Here is a 20592-nt window from a genome sequence, read left to right as displayed (position 1 = left end):
AAAAAATGGAAGAGAAGAAAGAGCAGAGTGATAGTGAAGGAAAAACTGAGCAGACGAAAGAGGTAGAACAAATTGAAAAAATTGTAGAAAAGGAATGTAAAGAAAAAACGGAAGAGAAGAAAGAGCAAACAGAAGAAAAGATTATTGAAAAAGACAGCAAAAAAACAGATACAGAGTCTAGCCAGCTTAGTGCCTTTGCATCCACAATGCAGCATGAGGATGTTGTATGTCTAAAGGCTCCACCTGGCTATGGAGAAGATGTTTATGAAGAGGGAAAAGGAGGAAAGGAGGAAAAGGGGGATGACAAGGAGGAAGAGAAGTATGATTCAAAAGAACGTCCACCAACTCCACTATCAGGAGCGCAGGCTTGTTACACTGAGGTGTCCAAGAAGACAGAGGAGGGGATCACTCGACCCTCTGATCTCAGTATGGAGGCCACATCCTCACATTCACCTTCACTTTTCAAACACCGCAAAGGAGATATCTCTCCATCCTTTATTAATCCAAGCCCACAGGAACTATCGAGTGAGGAAGGAGAAGAAGATGCCAGAAGCGATCATTCAAGGGACGATGATGAGCGTGAGCAGCACTCTGTCAAAAGGAGATCTCACAAACAGCAGCATCGTCATCCTCACAGTCGCCATGAAGATGGCAAGGAGGGATCGCACAGCATCCCGAGTGGTACAGCGACTGGGCATGGCATTATGCTAGCAGGAGAGGAAACTCCTCCTACATCTTTGAGTGAGTCACTCCCATCTCAGTCTGACTCAGATGTTCCTCCAGAGACTGAGGAATGTCCTTCAATCACAGCAGAAGGGAACCTTGATTCTGATGAAGATGCAGAACATCTACCTGTGGACAAAATGTCTGCGTCTGGTGGCAGCGGAGGTCATCATTCCTCTTCCCCGAGGAGTCACGATCCCCCTCCAATCCCAATGAAAGACCCTCTTCCTCATCCACCACACCCTGATGTCTGCATGGTGGACCCAGAGGCCCTTCTTAATGGGCAGACCCACACAGAACGACCAGTGAAGAAAGACCTTAAAACAAATAGAGGTTTGAGGAAGACGCTAGGGAAGTCTGCATCGCCGGCACGTAAGGGAGATGCAAAAAGGAGATCTTCCACCCCAGTGAAGCAGACATCCAAAGACTCCTCACCTCATGATCTTAAAAGAAAAGATTCAGAGAAGACTTTTCGCTTGTCCAAAATGTCTGAGACACAGGGATCCAGGGGAGACATCTTCAACCCAGGAAGAGGATTGGTCAATGGTGTGAAGAGTAGTGCAGGTACAAACATTGGGGATGCATGACTCATTAGTACCATATTGGTTATTGAGTGATTTTACAGATTTTAAAAATTGATCAGTCAAGGGTTAGTTCACTCCAGAATTAAAAATTCCTTATAATTTACTCACCCCCATGTCATCCAAGATGTTCATGTCTTTATATAGTCATAAAGTGGACTTCAATGGGGATCAGCGGGTTGAAGGTCCAAATTGCATTCGAAGTTGGAGAAGAAATGAGATGTTTTCGCCTTACCCTACCTTTTTGAACCGAAGTACACAGACAAAAACCTAACCACGTGTGACCTTTCTACTGTGATTATGTGATGCGTAAAGTTGCGGACGTGCATTGTTGAGCTAGTTCTAGATGACCATTTGTGGTTAAAAGTATATAAATTTGTATTTTTTTGATTGATTGATTGATTGATTGGCTAGATAAGACCTTTATTCCTTGGTTGGGATCGTGTAGACCCCTGCATTAAAACAGCAATTTGGACCTTCAAACCACTGATCTCCATTGAAGTTCACTATATGGAGAAAGATCCTGTAATGTTTTCCTCAAAATCCTTTTTTTTTTATTTAAACAAACTAGTACAGATTTTTATGTTGTTCATTCATGGGCATGGAAGACATATCAGTTTAAGACAGACAAATATCTCAACTGTACAGCAATGGATCTTCATTAAACCACACATGCAAATAACCAATGGTATATTCTTTTAGGCTCCAACCTGAAATCCAACGCTGGGACTACACCTGGACCACCCATCTACGTCGACCTAGCTTACATTCCTAATCACTGCAGTGCTAAAAATGTTGATCAAGAGTTCTTCAAACGAGTTCGAGCAGCATACTATGTCATCAGTGGAAATGACCCAAGCAGTGGTGAACCCAGCCGTGCAGTTCTAGATGCTCTTCTAGAAGGGAAAGCACAATGGGGCACTAATCTCCAGGTATGATCTGACTTCACATTAAAGTGAAATATATTGATGAGTTATATAATATATATATATATATATATATATTAGGGCCGGGACTCGATTAAAAAAATTAATCTAATTAATCAGAGGCTTTGTAATTAATTAATCGAAATTAATCGCATTTTAATCGCATATAAATATTTGACCTGAGAACAGTGAGAAGTAAGTTTTTTCATATGGATTTTTAGTAACCATTGAATAATGACTGAATACATAAACTGAAGCAACAAAATATTGTTTATTTTTGTTCAACCAAGTCCAACAGACCAGTGCAATATTGCCATTAACTGTAGCAATAGGATACAGCGTTTCCCATAACGAAAACATTTATTTCAGTTAAAAAATAAATCCAAAACTCTCTATTTTAACATTTTGAACAATAGGGCTTTACAATCTTTTGCTATTTTTTTTTAAAATAAATTATTGTGTTTTAATTTTTCTCATAATCAAATGAAAGCATAAACATTTATTTATTTTTAATCAAATGAAAAATAAACCTTTTTAATTTTTGGCAAACAAACAGAGGTTTTCTGTTAAAATCAATACATAATAATAATCATAGTATTTTTTTCTACAATTAAGTGGTTAATCTTGTTGTTATATTTATTTTTTATCATATTGTTTTTTTGTCTATTTAAATAGGAATATTGCTCTGTTTCATGTTAAACCGTACTTTTATTTTGACAGGTTGCCGTGTGTAAAGTATGATATGATGCTAGTTTTCTCAAATGAAACGTTAAAAATGACACTGACAGTAGCTTTGGAGATTGAGATCTGTTCATGTGAGATACAAATGCCAAAAATTAACGGGAGCATCACGCGTGCAGTATAAAAAAACGCGTCTCTGCCATTCTAACATACAGAGGCAAACAGTGCAGGATTCATATTAAAACGGTCTTTTTGCATTTCAGTTTTCAGACACTAGTCCATATGGCGATTTGAATTAAGTGACAGACCAACTTTTGATTTATCAATCCAAAAATCGACGAATTTACGTGGCATTCCGCGATCCAGTCCGTTTTCTTGGAGGAGACATTGTAAACGCGCCCCCCTGAGATGATGGTACGGGAAACACTGGGATATTTAGAAATATACTAGCATTCATTTCAGAAATTCAGGTACCCTATAGGTAGGTAGACCTTCTGTAAAAGCATTGAGGTGATACTTGAGGCTCGATGTCCTGCGGTGATATGCGCATTCTGTTAGTTGGTGCTCCAGTATAATTGGTCCGCCACTGAAACTCATCCAGTGAGAAACGTTCCGCGGTGCAAAATTAAGTGCGATTAAAATGCGTTAAAAAAAATTAACGCGTTATTTTTGTGTAATTAATTAATCTAAATTAACGCGTTAAAGTCCCGGCCCTAATATATATATATATATATATATATATATATATAGAGTATATTTGGATGTTTGTTGTAGAGTAGTATTCTCCTAAAAAAGGGGGTTTCAAACTGAGCTCTACACTCCTAAAAATAAAGGTTCCAAAAGGGTGTTTTAACATTTTAAAAATCTAAAGAACCTTTTTCAACTATAAAGAACCTTTTCTGTATTTGAAAGGTTTAATGGATGTTCAAGGTTCTTCATGGAACCATTGATGACAATCTTTTAAGAGTGTAGGGACACAAGGGGTCCTAAGGTCTTACTTGCAAGCAGAACACCGCTATTTACACTTAATCTGACTGTCTTTTTCTAATTTAGGTCACTTTAATCCCTACACATGACACAGAGGTAACTCGGGACTGGTATCAGCAGACCCATGAGAAGCAGCAGGACCTGAATATAATGGTCTTGGCCAGCAGCAGCACGGTGGTCATGCAGGATGAATCTTTCCCAGCCTGCAAAATAGAATTTTGAATTGGTTTTCTATTTAGAGCTTTTCATTCGTTCCTCATTCATTTCTAATCTTTTAGGTTTAGATGAGTTGCTTCACCCACAGCCTTCCATCCGCTCCCATTTATAGTTTGTATTCTAATCCTCAAAATGCAACAAAATCCTAGTGCTGTCAAGGGACTTTATTATAAACTTCGGTCCTGAATCTATTGTACATTTTTGATTGCATCTGCAAGGCTTTGGCAGAAAACTGAATGTTCACTAGCTAGCTGCTATGAAATAATAATATAATGTTCAAGTAGGTTAAAGTTGCATTGCAAATTGAGTTTTCTCACATTCTTTAACATAACTTCGAGACCAAGATTTTATCCTGCCCGTAATTTGAATTCAAAGCACAAAAATGCCCTCTGATTACTGTTCTACATCCTTTATCATCAGTTTTACCACATATAGACATGGTTGCATAAGGTCACAAGACCTTAAAGCAAACAACCTCTGAGAACAGACTCAAATAAAGTTCAGAGTGGCTGTCTTGTGAGCTATGGTTACAATGAGGTTAGACACAGTCTCCCCACAAAATCAAATACCAGCAGATAGAGTGAAGAAATAACTATACTCTAAAAAATTGCTAATCCAAAGAGGATTTGTGCCAATTCTCAATTCTTTCAAATGCTGATTTACAAAATCAAACGTAATCCAAGATTTGTCCCTTAGGTGACAAAAGATGGATCATTCACTATTCAAACTTCTAAACAATCCAGCAGTTTTATCTCAATAATGTGATAGTAGTAAAGACTGTAAAGTAGATGGCAGCTTTACAAACTACAAACCCATTAATATGACAGATTTTGGTTGATGCAGATGTGGCTCAGGTTATAGAAGGCAAAAGGATATATAATACTGTACTAAAGCTCTAGCTCGGACTAAACTTTGTAGGTATATTAATCTAGTGATCTGTTGTGGGAATATTTTTGGTGTCCAGATCTCGTTTCAGAAGCAAACTAATTACGAGCGGCTTGAAAACCATCTGCACATTAAATGAGTAGACCAAGATGGAAATTGTATTTTATTGCCAATTACTGTACATGATGTTCTGTTGCTTGAGTGAAAATATGACTGAAATTTAAATGTGGCCACTTTAAGACCAACAATGCTAATAACTCTTCAAATAATCTGTTGTATATTTTAATTTAGAGGATTCAGACTTGTGACATGTTGAATGTTTTGTTTGTGCGTTGCTGATATACTTGATCTGATTTTTGTTTTTCCAAGCTGAGATTCTCTTACCCACAAGCACTTTAGGTTTAACTTGTTTGAAAGGAAACCGGTGGAAATTACACTATATATCAAAATGTAGCAGTAGCAGTCAAAACGTGACATTTGTTATAGTGAGACTAATCAATAGAATTGAATAGTTGTTTTATGGTTGCTGTGAAAGCAGACAGTGAGGGTTACCCTCATGTGCCTTTTGCGTGTTGTTTGACAAAGAAAATGCTGAGTCATTACACACACACACACACACACACACACACACACACACACACACACACAGTGATATGTCTACTAACATGGATTTATTTTGAATTAACTGACATTAGAAATTCTTTATAGCCTTACTTCTTTAGTTTTACACTACTAAAGTTTTAATTTAGAAGTTTGAGTACAAAACAGCTGGCGTTTATAATAATTACATTATGTTGCGATTGCACTTTTCTAAAACGAAGTCAGTTTGGTAGATAGTCGTCATGTAAATAAATAACATTTTAATTTAATTGAAAAAACATAAAAAAATTAATTAAAATGGCTGATCAACCTTTGGTTTTTTTTTTTGTTTGTTTGATGAAGTGGTCGAGAAATACTTTAGCTAGTTATTATCTAAATTGTGTGGAGGTCAGTTACTGAGAAAAATACTCTTAAAGTTCTAGAACAGGAACAGATAGATTTTTGACTTTTGTTGCTAGTATCTATACAATAATTGGCATTTTTATGGCTTGTATCTTTAAAAATAGTAAAAATATGAATTCAACTGAACCTGAAGTTATATAATTTACAAAACAAGCTAACAATTAGTGTTTCTGTTTGCACTGGAGGCAAGAAAAACAATCTGTCTTTGCTTTAGCATGTCTTTGGAACTGAAATAGTCTTAGTTTGACAGTGGCTCTACATCTTCGGTTACATTGTGAACAGTATCTTCAATAGCAAAACATCAAGGCCTCATTGGTAAATGTACAATTGTTTTGTCCTTGAAGGAACATTTGCTTTCAAGGCAGCAGTGCCATCATCCATCCTGTTCTAAAACGAGTTCTGAAACACTGCTTTCCTAACCATAATCCAGTATGTGAATGGTTTTTATGTTAAAGTCAGTATTATGTATTGCAGTAGATTTAACTTTGTGTTATTTGAAAATAAGTTCTCTCAGAGAAGTTGTCTGAGATGGTCAAAGTGACAGGGTCTTTGTGTGCTTTTACTAGCTGAGGACGCACAGGTTAGCAGTGGTGGTCAAAGCCTAAGAAGATTATACTAGTTTACTGGTTAGATACATACAGAATTATTTGCAAAATCTAACCCAATTCCACCGGTGTACGCAAACCCACACTGAGACCAAATTCTTTTGTTGTTTTTGCCAGAAGGATTGTTAAAAATGGGCTGAATCTGTACTGTACGTCGTATGGTGTGGATATATTTTCATATATGAAAACATGAGTGTTTATTTCAAATACCTGGCCTTAGTAACAAGTACTATATGGTCTTGTTGATTAGCTGTGATTTCTTTACACGAAATTAGTTTTGTGTTAAAGATGAATGCACTAACTTTAAAAAATATTTTTGAATGTAAAAGTTGCTTTGCTGGATGCTGCTTGAAAAAAAACAAAGAACTAGCTAAATATGCACATGGAACAGTGAACCTCAGAAAATGGGTCACCGAGAGAACTGGTTAGAATTGTGAGTGACTCATAAAATATAACATGTTCAGCTGTTGCTGATTTTAGTACAGATACATAACTCTCTTGAAAATAAGATTCAGAAACTTTGGTTTGCATAGGGCTGTTTCACAACCACCCCACTGAAAACTGAACAGGCTATAGACGTTTCCACCTTTACGATGAAAAAAGCCAAAAGAGAAATCACAACAAATGGCGATAACATGTACATAACATAAATCAAAATAGCTGACGTGGTCATTTATGTGAAATGGTCATTGTAATTCTACTTTCCTAAAGATAAAAAAAAAGACTGCTTAAAGTACCTCTACGAATCTCTATAAGTTCAATTTCATTCTACATCAAATGCATCATTATCATGTGATGGATTCATTTGGCCATATGTCATGTATACGTATCCATCTTTGCATGTGACCTTATTAGTTATACTCCTGAATGTAATCGTTTAATAATCAGAATTAAAAACTATTTTAAGAAGATATATTTGAAGCTAATTGTCTTTATGGTACTGAAATATGCATATATTATTGGGCTTGGCTTCTGTTTGCCCTAAGATGTTGTCGAGAAGATGCTGTGATATTTCCTCGTTTTTTGGCGCTGTATGAATCTTAGTTTTCTTCTTCTTTAGTGCAATATTCAACATTCTGTCTTTAAAAGCTCAATGCAAAAGTAGACTTCTGCTGATTTACTGTAAAGGGAACCATCCTGGTGATCATCAATAAAAAAACATCAAAATTTGGAAAACTCCTTCTGTGTGGATCCCTCTATTATTTCATTTTATTTTCCACTTACACTTGTCAGACAGACTGTCGACCAAACTACATTATTTAAACTAAATGGCAGCACAATGACATGGTTGATCCTGATTAAAAATGCATAGCGTTAATTCCGACGCTCTGAAATACTGGATTCTGATTGGTCAATCGCAACATTCGCAATTTTATATATTTTATATCTTCCATAAAACATTACAAGCCATGAATCAAACCAGCCAGCTATGAGGTTATTCACAATATTCTAACTTAATATTGTGCAATATTATTATATAACAAACTTTTATTTGAAGTAAAAATATATATATATATTTAAGTGAGAGAAAGAACTACAGTACACTGCATTGTAATCTACATAACACTATTAAAGGAGAAGCGAACTCATCTGGGAGTGTTGACTTTTCACAAACTACATTGTAAATAATGATATAAATACTGTTCAGTTTCTTGCACAGACCGATCGTTATGTGTCTTAAGACCTCAATGTATCGTCACAAGCCGCAGGGTTTAATTTGGTTTTGTCTGTGTATGTTTTTTTTTTCCTCTTAAAGATTTGGTAACCATTGACTGCCATTATATGACTGACAGACTGCAATGGGTTAAAAATCTTTGTTTGTGTTCTACTGAAGAAACAAAGTCACCTACATCTTGGATGCCCTGGGGGTAAGCAGATAAACATTACATTTCATTTTTGGGTGAACCATCCCTTTAACGTATGCGCAGCCATATTGGCAATACTTGGATGTAAACAACAGCATGGATTGCACGGTTAATGTACTACAGAATACGTTGTTCTGCTAATTTATGCTGTCTAAACCACGGACAAAACGTGTGTAAGCTACCTAAATTATATAGAGAACGACTTAGTAAGCAGGAAAGGGCGCAATATTTTGTAAAACTAAAAGTTAACAGGTGGTAAAGAGACGTATGAGCAGAATTAAGATATTAGCCTAATATTTTACCTACCTGACTGTAAATGATAAGAACAAACACAACTGTTGTCAATATTCTGATTTAGTTTGGCCAACCACAAACACCTTTTGTTCTTCAGACAGTTTTTGCACTCTTCTCCTTAATTTTGGCAGTCTGTAGTACTCCAAATGTTTTATTCTGGTTCGACCGATTAATACATACCAAAATATGACAAAAATGTATCATTTTTAATACAATAATCAGCTAAATATGCAAGCTTAGTTCGTTTCATTGGCATTGTTTACATTAAGTGCCGCCAAAATGGCCGATTATTGACGTGTTGTAAAAATACTCTATACAAGTTAAACATCATTAATTATATAAGTAACCTAAGCTGTAACGCTTCAAAAGTTTAAACACTCCGAAATTAACGTTAATATTAATTTTTTTAACCATCTGTGGGCCGAATCTTAAGTGTTTTTTTCCTGAGGAAATCTGTGGCGTTACTGTCAACAAATGTTTGAACCCAGAACAGGCGTTTGAACAGTTCCTCCTCCTCTCCTTTTACACTGACATTACCTCATACTAATTGAGCGTCCACAGCAACCCAGACTGCTTCCAAAGTCTTCTGGCAAGAGATAAAGTGGTTGTTAGCCTCTTAGTCTCTGAGCACCGGCCGATGACACACTTCTTAATTCGCCAGCTCACTGTCGCCGAGTAAAACGTTACTGGCCTCCTGGTTGCTATGACGATGTGTTTTATATTACCAGCCGGCGCGATTTTAGGGCAGAGAGGTGGGAGCAATTTATGATATTGTCTATTCAATTTGATTAATGGTCACAGTAACCTGTCAGAATTTATATCGCGCATAAATTGCGAAATGAATTATGCAGCTACTATGCAATTCAAACTAGGCTAAGCGAATATGCACAATATAATTCACTTCAAAGACCCAAATCTGTATTATATTTCACTATTCCACTCCATCAGGTCCCTGGGGGAAAATCTCCGCGCGACGTTTGGCATATTTGTCCCCACATGAATTAAAATGAGCTAACAGAGCACAGTATAACTTCATCTTTTAGCTCGCAGGTTGCCTGTGATGACTCGCTGTGTTCACTGTTCACACACACGAACGCGGGCGCGTTCACAGTCACTCACTCATTCAGTTGAAGTCAATAAGCGGATGAGAATCCGTCACTATAGCAACACAGCAGCACAGCTGAGGGCAAAGCATGAGTCATCATTATTGTTTTGCACCGCACTCTTTGAGACTCTAGCACCACAGATTGAATTTCAAAATCTCAATTAGGTCGAAGGGAACAACAAATCAAGCCAGGTAAGTCACAGTGGTTTGGTATACTTTGAAGCCATGCAGTTAATTCATAAAAACATCACAAGGACACTTTTTAAAGCAATTTTATTAAGTAATATAAGTCTCTAAAATTAAATACACTTTAAACTTTACAGAGTAAACAACAGCAGATTGCAAACAGCTGAACATTCTTGTAAAGTCTATTGCAGCTCATTCTAAGAGAGTGGTTACCCCAAAAAAATACATATTCTGTCATTTACTCACATTTAAAGGGTTAGTTTAGCCAAAAATCAAAATTAGCCCATTATTTACTCACCCTCAAGCCATCCTAGGCGTATATGACTTCCTTCTTTCAGACGAATCCAATCAGAGTTATATTAAAAAATGTCCTGGCTCTTTCAAGCTTTATCATGGCAATAGGTGGATGTTTCTTTTCAATAGTTCAAAACAAGTCCAATAAAGTGCATCCATCCATAATAAAAAGTGCCTCACAAGGCTCCGGGGGGTGAATAAAGGCCTCCTGTAGTGAATCGAATATCCATATTCAAAGCGTAATAATCACTTTAATCTAGCTTGCGCTCACTGTTGTACACAGAAGCTGTTCTTGACGGATGACGTAGGATGTCTGCATTGCGCATGCGTCTGTGAGTCTCGTGAAAACCAACGTTTGTTTACAGGAGCAAAGCAAGCGAACCCAGTCTCCTCTTGGCTTATATCGAAATTCTCCGACATTCTTCTTTACAAATCCTCCACTTGCTAGATTAAAGTGATTATAATTTTTTAAACTGAGATATTTTTCTTGCAAAAACGCATCGATTCGCTACAGGAGGCCTTTATTCACCCCCCGGAGCTGTGTAAGACACTTTTTAGTATGGATGGATGCGCTTTATTGGACTTCTTTTGACCCGTTTAAGAGAAACACCTGTCTATTGCCATGATAAACCTTGAAAGAGCCAGGATATTAGGATATATTGGATTTGTCTGGAAAAGGAAAGTCATATACACCTAGAATGGCTTGAGGGTGAGTAAATAATGAGCTAATTTTCATTTTTGGGTGAACCAACCCTTTAAGTTGCTCCAAACATGTACGTGTTTCATTCGTTGAACACAAAATTAGATATTTTAAAGAATGTAGGTAACCAAACATTTGACGGTAGCCATTCACTTCCATAGTTTGGAAAAAAATACTATTTAAATGGATAGTTAAACCAAAAAAATGAAAATTCTGTCATTAATTTCTTACCCTCATTTCATTCCAAACCTTTAAGATCTTTGGAACACAAATTAAGGTATTTTTTGATGAAATCTGACAGGTTTTTGACCCTGCATAGACACGCAATTGACATGTTCAAGACCCAGAAAGGTAGCAAGGACATTGATAAAATAGTCCATGTGACATCTGTGGTTTAACCATAATGTTATGAAGCTACGAGAATACTTTTTGTGCGCAATGAAAACAAAAATAGCGACTTTATTCAACAAAGATTGAACCACTGACACATGGACTAATTTAACAACGTCCTTATTACCTTTATGAATCTTGAATGTCTCAGTTGCGTTGCTGTCTATGCAGGGTCAGAAAGCTCTTAGATGTCATTCAAAATATCTTCAAAATATTTCAAACTTACGGGTTTGGAACGATATTAGGTTGAGTAACTAATGACAGAATTTTCATTTTTGGGTGAGCTAACACTAAGTCAATGGGTGCCATCAATTGTAAGGTTACCCACATTCTTCAAAATCAACATAAGAAATAAATTCATACGACATGAGTGTAAGTAAATGATGACAGAATATTCATTTTGAGTGAACTATCCCTTTAATCATTCTCAAACAATACCTTTTGCATTTCATATAATAATAAAAATTAGGCAATTTTCATTTAAATCTACAATAAAAACAAATCATGTGATCAAAAAAGAAATCAAACATCTAAAAAAAAATCATAAAATACTTCTAATATACACAAACTGAAAAAAATAGTGGTAAAATAAAATTACGCTGATTGAACAAGATCTGCATGATTAATATTTTTTGTGGACTTATTGGTCTGTGTGCTCTTTTGCGTATTTATTCGAGTAGCGTTACTCTGTAGGGTGAAAAAAAGAAGATGCACAGACAATTACTATTGTCTGTGATGTCTCTGTCTCTCTGCCACTGATTCTGGGATCATAATTACTATCTAACTCCACCGGAGCTCAGAAGTACAGCGGAAGAGCTAATTACTGGTTTCAGTGCTGTATTTGCTGACAGATCAAACTATCAGCTGAATCTCAGCCAAAGAGGCTCTGTATTGTTCAGGCAGAAGTGCAGATAGTACAATATTAGCAGCTTCCAAGTAGATAACTAGGAACGTATCAATCTTAACCTCAATGCTTTAAACAGATACTGCAAAACTGATTTTGTGAAACTGAAAAAATGTTTTTTAAGATGTCTACTCGCTGTTCAGTCTGAAGTTGGATGAGGGCTCTGCTACAGATGGAGACGAGGGACCGGCACTGGATACGGTACTGGGAGGGCTGCTGGTGTCTGCACACATAAAACACACAGAGTTAAAGCTCCTTGTCTTTAAGAATCCTTTAATAATATGTGACGTAAGTAGCAGAGGTATATCTGTAGCAACAGCCAACAATACCTTGTAAAAGTAAAGATCATGTCCATGAAGATATTTTGGAAATTTCCTACCATAAAAATATCAAAACTTAATTTTTGATCAGTAGTATGCAATGCTGAGAACTTCATATGGACAACTTTAAAGGCAATTTTCTCAATATTTAGATTTCTTGCAACCTCAGATTCCAGATTTTTAAACAGTTGTATATCTGCCAAATATTGTCCTATCCTCAAATATTAAAAAATGTGTAAGTTTTGTAGCCCAGGGTAACATATCATATGCATTAATTTAATCAAATTCACTTTGAATACAACAGCATCTAAATTTAGTTTAAAAAAAAGAAAACATTTATGCACTACTGTTCAAAAGTCCTTACCAAGGCTGTTTTTATTTGGTCAAAAAATCCAGTAAAAATAGGAATAGTGTCAAATATTATTGCAATTTACAACAACGTTTTCTATTTTGATATATTTTTTAAATCTAATTTATTCCTGTGATGCAAAGCTGAATTTTCAGCATTATTACTTCAGTCTTCATTTCAATTATCAATGTTGAAAACAGTTGTGCTGCTTTCATTTTTGTGGAAACACTGGCTCAACTAATGGTATGATTTTGGGGTGGGGCTTTGCTATCTGAGTAACCAATGGCAGGCTGAGTTCATCATTTTTGCAATTCCAATTGGTACCAATTGTGTCACAGTAAATCGAAAGTCTTCAAAACAATATAAAGTCAGCCAAACCAAAACCTGTTGGCAGATTTTTAGTATTTCTTTTATAAATCATCATTTTACATGACCACATTTATATAACAGATATCCTGCTTTACTGTGCCACATAAAGAACCTCACTGAACTAATGTTACATAACCAAAAACAGAACAATTACACTATTAATATGAACGATAGTTTTGTCTTCCAGCATGTTCCTGGCCCCACTTTCACAAACAATATTATAGTAAATGGGTTACGAAGAGGCAGACAACGCAGAGACTAACACAACCTAGATTTTTACTGAAAGCTGCTGCTAAAGCCACAGACTGAACATAAATCACTAAACTCTCAGGGGAAACTGCGTGGCATTAAAAGCCAACAGTAATCATCTAAATGGCAGAGCTAAAAACTAGAATGAACTTAACTAAATTTTGTACCAAATATGAGGTTTCATGTCTTGTTCAGTAAGAGTGACCATTTAAAGTGCTTTCAAAGTGCCTTACTCTACTAAAAAAAAAGTGTTGTGGAAGATACTATGATGTTATAAGATGACAATACCATGGTATGCCAAGTATCAGAAAGGGAAAGAAAGTTGATTTAAAGGAGACATAATCATGAAAATCTATAATCAGGCTCTACCAACCCAGAAAACTTGAAAAAGGACAACCCAGTAACTTAGTTTTGGTAAGCCTTTTTCTAGCCGCTTAGATTTCTCTCCCACCGTGAACGTGGAAAGGGGATCTTAATGTAATATAACCGCCCCTTAATCTGTACGTTTCCACCCACAGCACTGTTTTTTTGTATTTTGTTTTTTCACAAGCAACAACAGTGTACCAATTCTAACGCCATGGCAAAAGTTCGAGCAAAGCATGCTAACGGTTCTGTTCTTGGCTGAACAAATGAACACAGAACACTATTTAGAGTCCCAGATTCAGAGGAGATAAGAGAGCAGCAGATTTGATTTATTTACTGTATATTGCACTGCTGCCACACAGATCTAATATAAAAATGCAGTTTCTTTCCCGGCTGTTTACCTTCACAGACATAACTGACTGTTTTTGTAACTCGTGTGTGTTTTTAACATATACTTGTGTGTATTTGGCCGTTTAAGAGCAATAAGACATGAAAGAGAACTTAGTTTAGTACTCACATGCTGTGTGACAGCCACTTTCTGTGTGCGTGCTTCTGATGTGTGCATTTAGAAAACCGTTCATCAGAAGTTTAAACTGATGTGGGTTTAAAATGCATTTCAGAGTGATAGACATGATAATCAAAACCAAACAGATGTTTTTTTTTTTTTTAGCAGAGTTAATGAGGTATAAGCTGTAAAGGCACAGCTCAACAATTATATAATAAATTATCTGTGGGGTATTTCGAGCTGAAACTTCACAGACACATTCTGGGGACACCTGAGACTTACCACTTCTTGTAAAAAGCAGCATAATAAGTCACCTTTAAGTGACTTTGAATGTGGCATGGTTGTTGGTGCCAGACAGTCTGGGATGAGTATTTCACAATATGATGATCTGTTGGAATTTTAACCCATTACTATGGACGGAAGTTCATGCTTTTTGGCCTGTTCGCACCTCAGGAACTAGGAATGTATTTAGTTCTAGAAACTCTGTTTGGGGGAACTAAATTAGCTTGTACTTCAGAATAGAATCTGACTAAATCTGATGTGTGAATCTGACTGGTGTGAAAGCCCCTATGCTAAAGTGAAGTATACTCACACCAGAGAGACTGTGCAGCTGGTTGGTTCTGGACCGGGGTTGACATTGGTGTCTCCTGATTATCAACATCAATGGATGGCTGGGAGTGTGTCTCAAACATGGCAGACAGGGCTAAAGAGAAAAGAATATACACTCTTAAAAATAAAGGTTCCAAAAGAGATTTTCCTAAAGAACCTTTCAGTAAACAGTTATGAAAAAACATTTTTCAATTCAGACAACTTAAAGGGATAGTTTACCCAAAAATGGTAATCCTGTCATTAATTACTCACCCTCATGATGTTCCAAATTCATAATACCTTTGTTCATCTTTGGAACACATTAACAACATTACGGTTGAGCCACCGATGTCACATGGCCTATTTTATCGATGTCCTTACTACCTTTCTGGGCCTTGAATGTGTCAGTTGCGTTGATGTCTACGCAGGTTCAAAAAGATCTCGGATTTCATCAAAAATACCTTAATTTGTTTGGAACAACATGATGGTGAGTAATTGATGACATTTTTGGGTGAACTATCCTTTTAAGTGGTTTATAGCTACACACTGGTGTTTGGTGTCCGTTCAGTGTAAATAATTCTTTCTTTGACACAAATCTGATAAATGTCCTCATAAATTAGATTTTATGACAATCAAGTGTAACAATAAACGTGAAAGTATTCGTCCACTTACATTTGAGCCTTTTGAATTGTGTCTCGCTCCCATTCTTACACAACGTGGTGAGGAACTCGTCCACCTGCTTGAGGGACAGTGAGTTGTGCAGTGTCTCCAGTGGATAGATGGAGGGCACCAAGGAGCAACCTTCAAACCCTGCACCAACACATGGTCCAAAACATAAACTCTTTCAGTGGAAGGCATCATATGAACACTTTCTGAGCTCTTGTAGACAAAACACACAACAAGAGTATGAAGTCAACCTCATGTGACTGTATGGAGACACAAACATCTCCCAACACCATTTAGACACTAAGTATCCAGAATTGTTTTTATCAGCCCAAAATCTCAAAGATGCACCATGATGCAACAGGAATTACATTGTACCATGTTGGCTTGTGACACATTAGCATCTTCACAGTTAATTTGAGGAAAATAAGTTTTAGATCTTTGGTCCACTAACAAAGTGTTTCGCATCTCGTTTGCAAGGCATTATCAGTTTAACGCCGAGAGAATTAGGGCAGACTGCTGCAGACTAATAAACCAATTAGGAGCTTTACATGTTTAACTAACCAATAAAAAGATTAGAGAAACTTCCATTTGAAAAACAAATGGAGAAACACACTTTAGTGTCCCTAGTATACTGAAATGGATTTAATTACTTTCATTTGCTAATGTGTTTAGGTTAGCGGTAATGGAAATAGATGATGAGAGAGAAAAATGTGTAAATGGAAGCGGTGCACTCTCCCAGTTTAATTACGAGAAAAAAGCAAATATAGTTTCTCAAAAGCAGTTTAATTCAGCACTTTATAAGAAAGATTTGTATACTGTTAAAAAAAGCTTTCTTTATCTTATAAGACAGGTGCACTGTAGTTGCCTTTACAATAGTTGGTAATCAGATTGAACTGTGTGACCTTGTGCAACTTGAGAACTTCTGCAAGCAGGTCATTGAGTTAGTGAGTTAAATCTGTGAACGATTAAGTCTGGATTTATGAAAGAATCATTTTGTGTTTCAAGACAGCAATAACAGCATACAGTTTGGATGTTATTTGTTTAATTCTACTGAAATAAAGTGTGCCAGGCTGATTTGTTTTGCATAGCCAATCTAGTCATGCAGTTTGTACACCTCATATGCCAACATCTACACACAATATAAACAGTGCTTTTAAATACAGACCACTATGATTCACTAATAAATCACTAAAAAGTGTTTTCATGCCATTTTAAGTCTTATTTTGACGTAACAATGTGGTTATATCTAAGCCAAACTCACTGCACGGTTTAGGGAGACTGTTAAAACTCAATGGCCTCAACTATTACAGAAGGTTCAAATGCTCACTGATGCTTCAGAAGGAAAAACTATGCATTAAGAGCCAGGGGTGAAAACTTTTGAACATAATGAGGATGTGTTCAATTAGTACTGCCCTTCAGAATCTACAGATACTTACGTGTTCCCCAGAAGACAAAATAAGTTCAATTTACCCTGATCTTTAAATTCAAAAAGTCTTCTCCCCTAACGCTTAATGCATTGTGTTTCCTTCTGAAGCATCAGTGAGTGTTTGAATCTTCTGTAATAGTTGCATATGAGTCCCTCAGTTGTCCTTAGTGTGAACAGATGGATCTCGAAATACAATCATTGTTAGAAAGGGTTCAAAAACACAAAAGCTGAAAACCTGAATTTGTGGGACCTGAAGGATTTTTGATGAACAGCGGGCATTTTAACTGTTCAAGACAAACAAGGGACTCATGAAAAACTATCACTTGAACAAAAAAACCCAGCTGTGGATCATTCAGGTAACACCACAGTATTAAAGGTCCCATATTGTACACATTTCTGGAGGTTTATTTTAGTTGTTGATGTCCTTAAGAATATATATTTGCGGTATAAGTGCCAAAATCCATCTCAATATATTTTTACAGCTCCTTTTTTAGGAGCTCTGTCAAGAACAGGTAGATTTTGTCCCATCTAATTAATATTCATGAGCCTCTCTTCTGATTGGCCTGTTGTTTTCTGAGTGACGCACAGCCCGGCCAACCACAGGTAACTACGGTCATGTATGCTGTAGCCTAGCCCAGAGCCATAGAGAGAGACAGGCTGGCTTGGTGATACTCAACAGGATATTTCAGAACGATCATTAATGTTTTTTCTTTTTCAAACACCGAATGCAGTAAGCTATGTAACTGTTGCTTTAGTAAAGCCCCTTTCGCAATGCGCGTTGATTCCGGAAAATTACGGGAACGTGCGCTGTGTGAACAAAAGCCAGAACCAAATGAAAGGGAAAGGGATGATGCACGTTATCATGGGACTCTTCACGACGGAAAAATACGTGCAAAGTGGAATGAAGCAGCGATCAGAGAGCTCCTCACTATCAGTGCTGAAGCACAGAGTGTCGTCAGGTTAGTTTCAGTTTAGTGAAATGTACGCGTCGCATTACATCTCACATCCAAATGTCACATGTCTTTATGGGTTGTGTGTAAAGCAATCACAGATTCCAGAAAAAAACTGTGAATGAACCAAATCAAACAATTCCGGAACAAATCATGGGACACTTTATCCTTATATTTTCCGGAATCGCTGTGTGAAAGAGGCTGAAGTTGACGTGCCACTGGTCTTTTATATTAATGTTGTAGGTGTATGTAAACTTTTGACTTCAACTGTAAATGTACCTACAGGCCTCTTGTGCCCAATTGTCATTTTTCTGTCTTGGGAAATGGTAAAATTTCATCTATCAAGTTACTCTAATAAACATAAAAAGCTGCAAGAGAATTATACTTACTCTATGCAGACGTCAACATAAACAAGCGATCTTCACATTCACCAAGCCATATGTACAGGCATGCGGTAAGAAAAGAGGAACAAAGGTTATGAGATGTTATACAGCAGAAAGAAAGGCCACAGAGTGAAGAAAAGCAGGAAGTCAGATAAAACAGCAGAGCAGATAACTGTAACACTTTGGCATAAGCTGAGGCATCACACATTTTTGTTGCACATATACACATCAAAAACGAGGTAATAAGACTCAAAGCGAAGGAAGGATTGAGCGAGTGACAAAGGGGCTGACCAGAGAGGCATTCTGGGGGTTTCTGGCCAGCACGGAGCAGGCTGAGGTGGTAGGAGCAGCGGTGTAGGTGGTGGAGAAGAGCCGGGTGAGCAGAGAGCCCAGCTAACAGCTCATCTAAGAGCTCTAAGGGAGAGAGAGAATGATGAAAGGAAGACCAAAAGGACTGAATGGATGCAAGAGGAGAAGGTTAGCAACAGAGAAGAATGGCAAACATCTGAGGAAAGGAATTCTGGGAAGACAGAAGAAAAGAAGGAAGGGAAAGATTAAATGTTAGTTAGTAGTTAAAGCTCTATTAATCTCTCATTTGTATTTCTTAAGAATAAATAAAGTTACACTGTTTAAAGTGTTTAAGTTTAAAACAATACATGCACAGGAATTCAGGAAAGGTAGGGGAAGAAAGGAGGTAAGGAGTTGTGTTAGTTAGATTGTTTACATTAAGATGAATACAATCAGAGTTATATTAAAAAAATTTCCTGGCTCTTCCGAGCTTTATAATGGCTGTGAATGGCTGTTAAGATTTTGAAGCCCAATAAAATGCATCCATCCATCATAAAAAGTACTCCACATGGATCTGATGGGTTAATAAAGGCCTTCTGAAGCGAACCAATGCATTTGTGTAAGACAAATATCTTAAAACTTTACAAACTGCAATCTCTAGCCTCCGCTAACTGCCATACTTACATAGGATTACATAGGATGTAGGCGTAGAGTAAGCTCTGGTGAGAATATACTAGTCTTGTGAGAAGCAAGTTTTGTTTACAACAAAGGAAAACCAGTCACTTCTTGGCTTATATCGAAATCCTCTGTCATTTTTCTTTACAAATCCTCGTTTTTTACTTCTAATTCGTGACTAGAGTTTTGTTTTGCTCTCTCCTATGTGCTTATGCATTCACCACCGCATTTGCCTCTGTACTACGTCATCCGCTGGAACGCCACTTTCTCGTGAATGTGTGTTCGACAGTTAGCAGAAGCTAGAGATTACAGTTTATAAAGGTTTAAATATGGATACTTTTCTTAGACAAGCGCTTTGATTCTCTTCAGAAGGCTTTCAGAGCCGTGTGGAGCAATTTTTATGATGGATGGATGCGCTTTAACGAACTTCAAAATCTTAACACCCATTCACTGCTATTATAAAGCTTAGAGGAGCCAGGACATTTTTGAATATAACTCCAATTATATTCGTCTGAAAGAAGAAAGTCATATTCACCTGAGGATGAGTAAATCATAGGGTAATTTTTTTTTTTGAGTGAATATTACTTTAATATTACTACAACAAAAAAATAAAAACATAAAATGTCACTATTGTTTATGTTTGTTAATTATTTTGTTAATTATTGAAGATAATTATTGAGTCTGATTCATCATCAGAATAAGTATCAGGAGGAAAATACTGAGTAACAGCAGGAAGAGGAGGGAGAGTAGGAGGACAGGAGGGAGAGGGATGAGGTAAGCAAAGATGTGGCAGAGATGGAGGAGGGATGGTGTGGGCCGTAGGGAAGCCAAGGCTTCGGGATACAGGAGGGAATGAAACACTGCAGGTTGAGGGGGAACAAAGGATGACAGAGATGGAGGAGGAGGAGGGTGAGAAGGAAGGAGAGGCCACTGCAGCACACAGCAATAAGGATCCACTGCCTCAACCCCTGCTGAGATGTTTTTGCCAGAGTGACTCAGCAACATACAATTAATGAGCTCAAATTAATGTTTTTTGTTTTGGCAAGACCTACAACTATTTTGAGAGGCAAACAGAGTCCCTGTAAGAAGCGAACTCTCCGAACAGAGCCTAAAGACT

General features: G+C 37.0%; 2 protein-coding genes across 4 annotated transcripts in view; one reads left to right on the top strand and one right to left on the bottom strand.

The window, feature by feature from the left end:
- The window catches only part of map1ab (microtubule-associated protein 1Ab), a 57207-nt gene extending 49422 nt beyond the window's left edge, over positions 1-7785 (top strand). The window contains exons 6-8 of the mRNA XM_073831440.1: positions 54-1287; positions 2007-2236; positions 3965-7785. Coding sequence (XP_073687541.1) covers positions 54-1287; positions 2007-2236; positions 3965-4120 — 1620 coding nt within the window. The 3' untranslated portion in view covers positions 4121-7785. The remainder of the gene's footprint in view (positions 1-53; positions 1288-2006; positions 2237-3964) is intronic.
- Positions 7786-11667: 3882 nt separating this feature from the next.
- Positions 11668-20592, bottom strand: part of ppip5k1b (diphosphoinositol pentakisphosphate kinase 1b) — a 53012-nt gene continuing 44087 nt past the window's right edge. For all 3 annotated transcript variants that reach the window (XM_073831371.1, XM_073831372.1, XM_073831373.1), the window contains 3 exons: positions 15760-15897; positions 15092-15202; positions 11668-12567 (listed from right to left, as the gene is read on the bottom strand). In XM_073831371.1, the coding sequence (XP_073687472.1) occupies positions 12473-12567; positions 15092-15202; positions 15760-15897 (344 nt within the window). In that variant the 3' untranslated portion in view covers positions 11668-12472. The remainder of the gene's footprint in view (positions 12568-15091; positions 15203-15759; positions 15898-20592) is intronic.

This window comes from Garra rufa, chromosome 25, assembly GCF_049309525.1.
Source record: "Garra rufa chromosome 25, GarRuf1.0, whole genome shotgun sequence".
Taxonomy (NCBI): Eukaryota; Metazoa; Chordata; class Actinopteri; order Cypriniformes; family Cyprinidae; genus Garra; species Garra rufa.
Note: the sequence above shows the minus strand (reverse complement) of the source record. Positions and strands in the feature narration are given on the sequence as shown.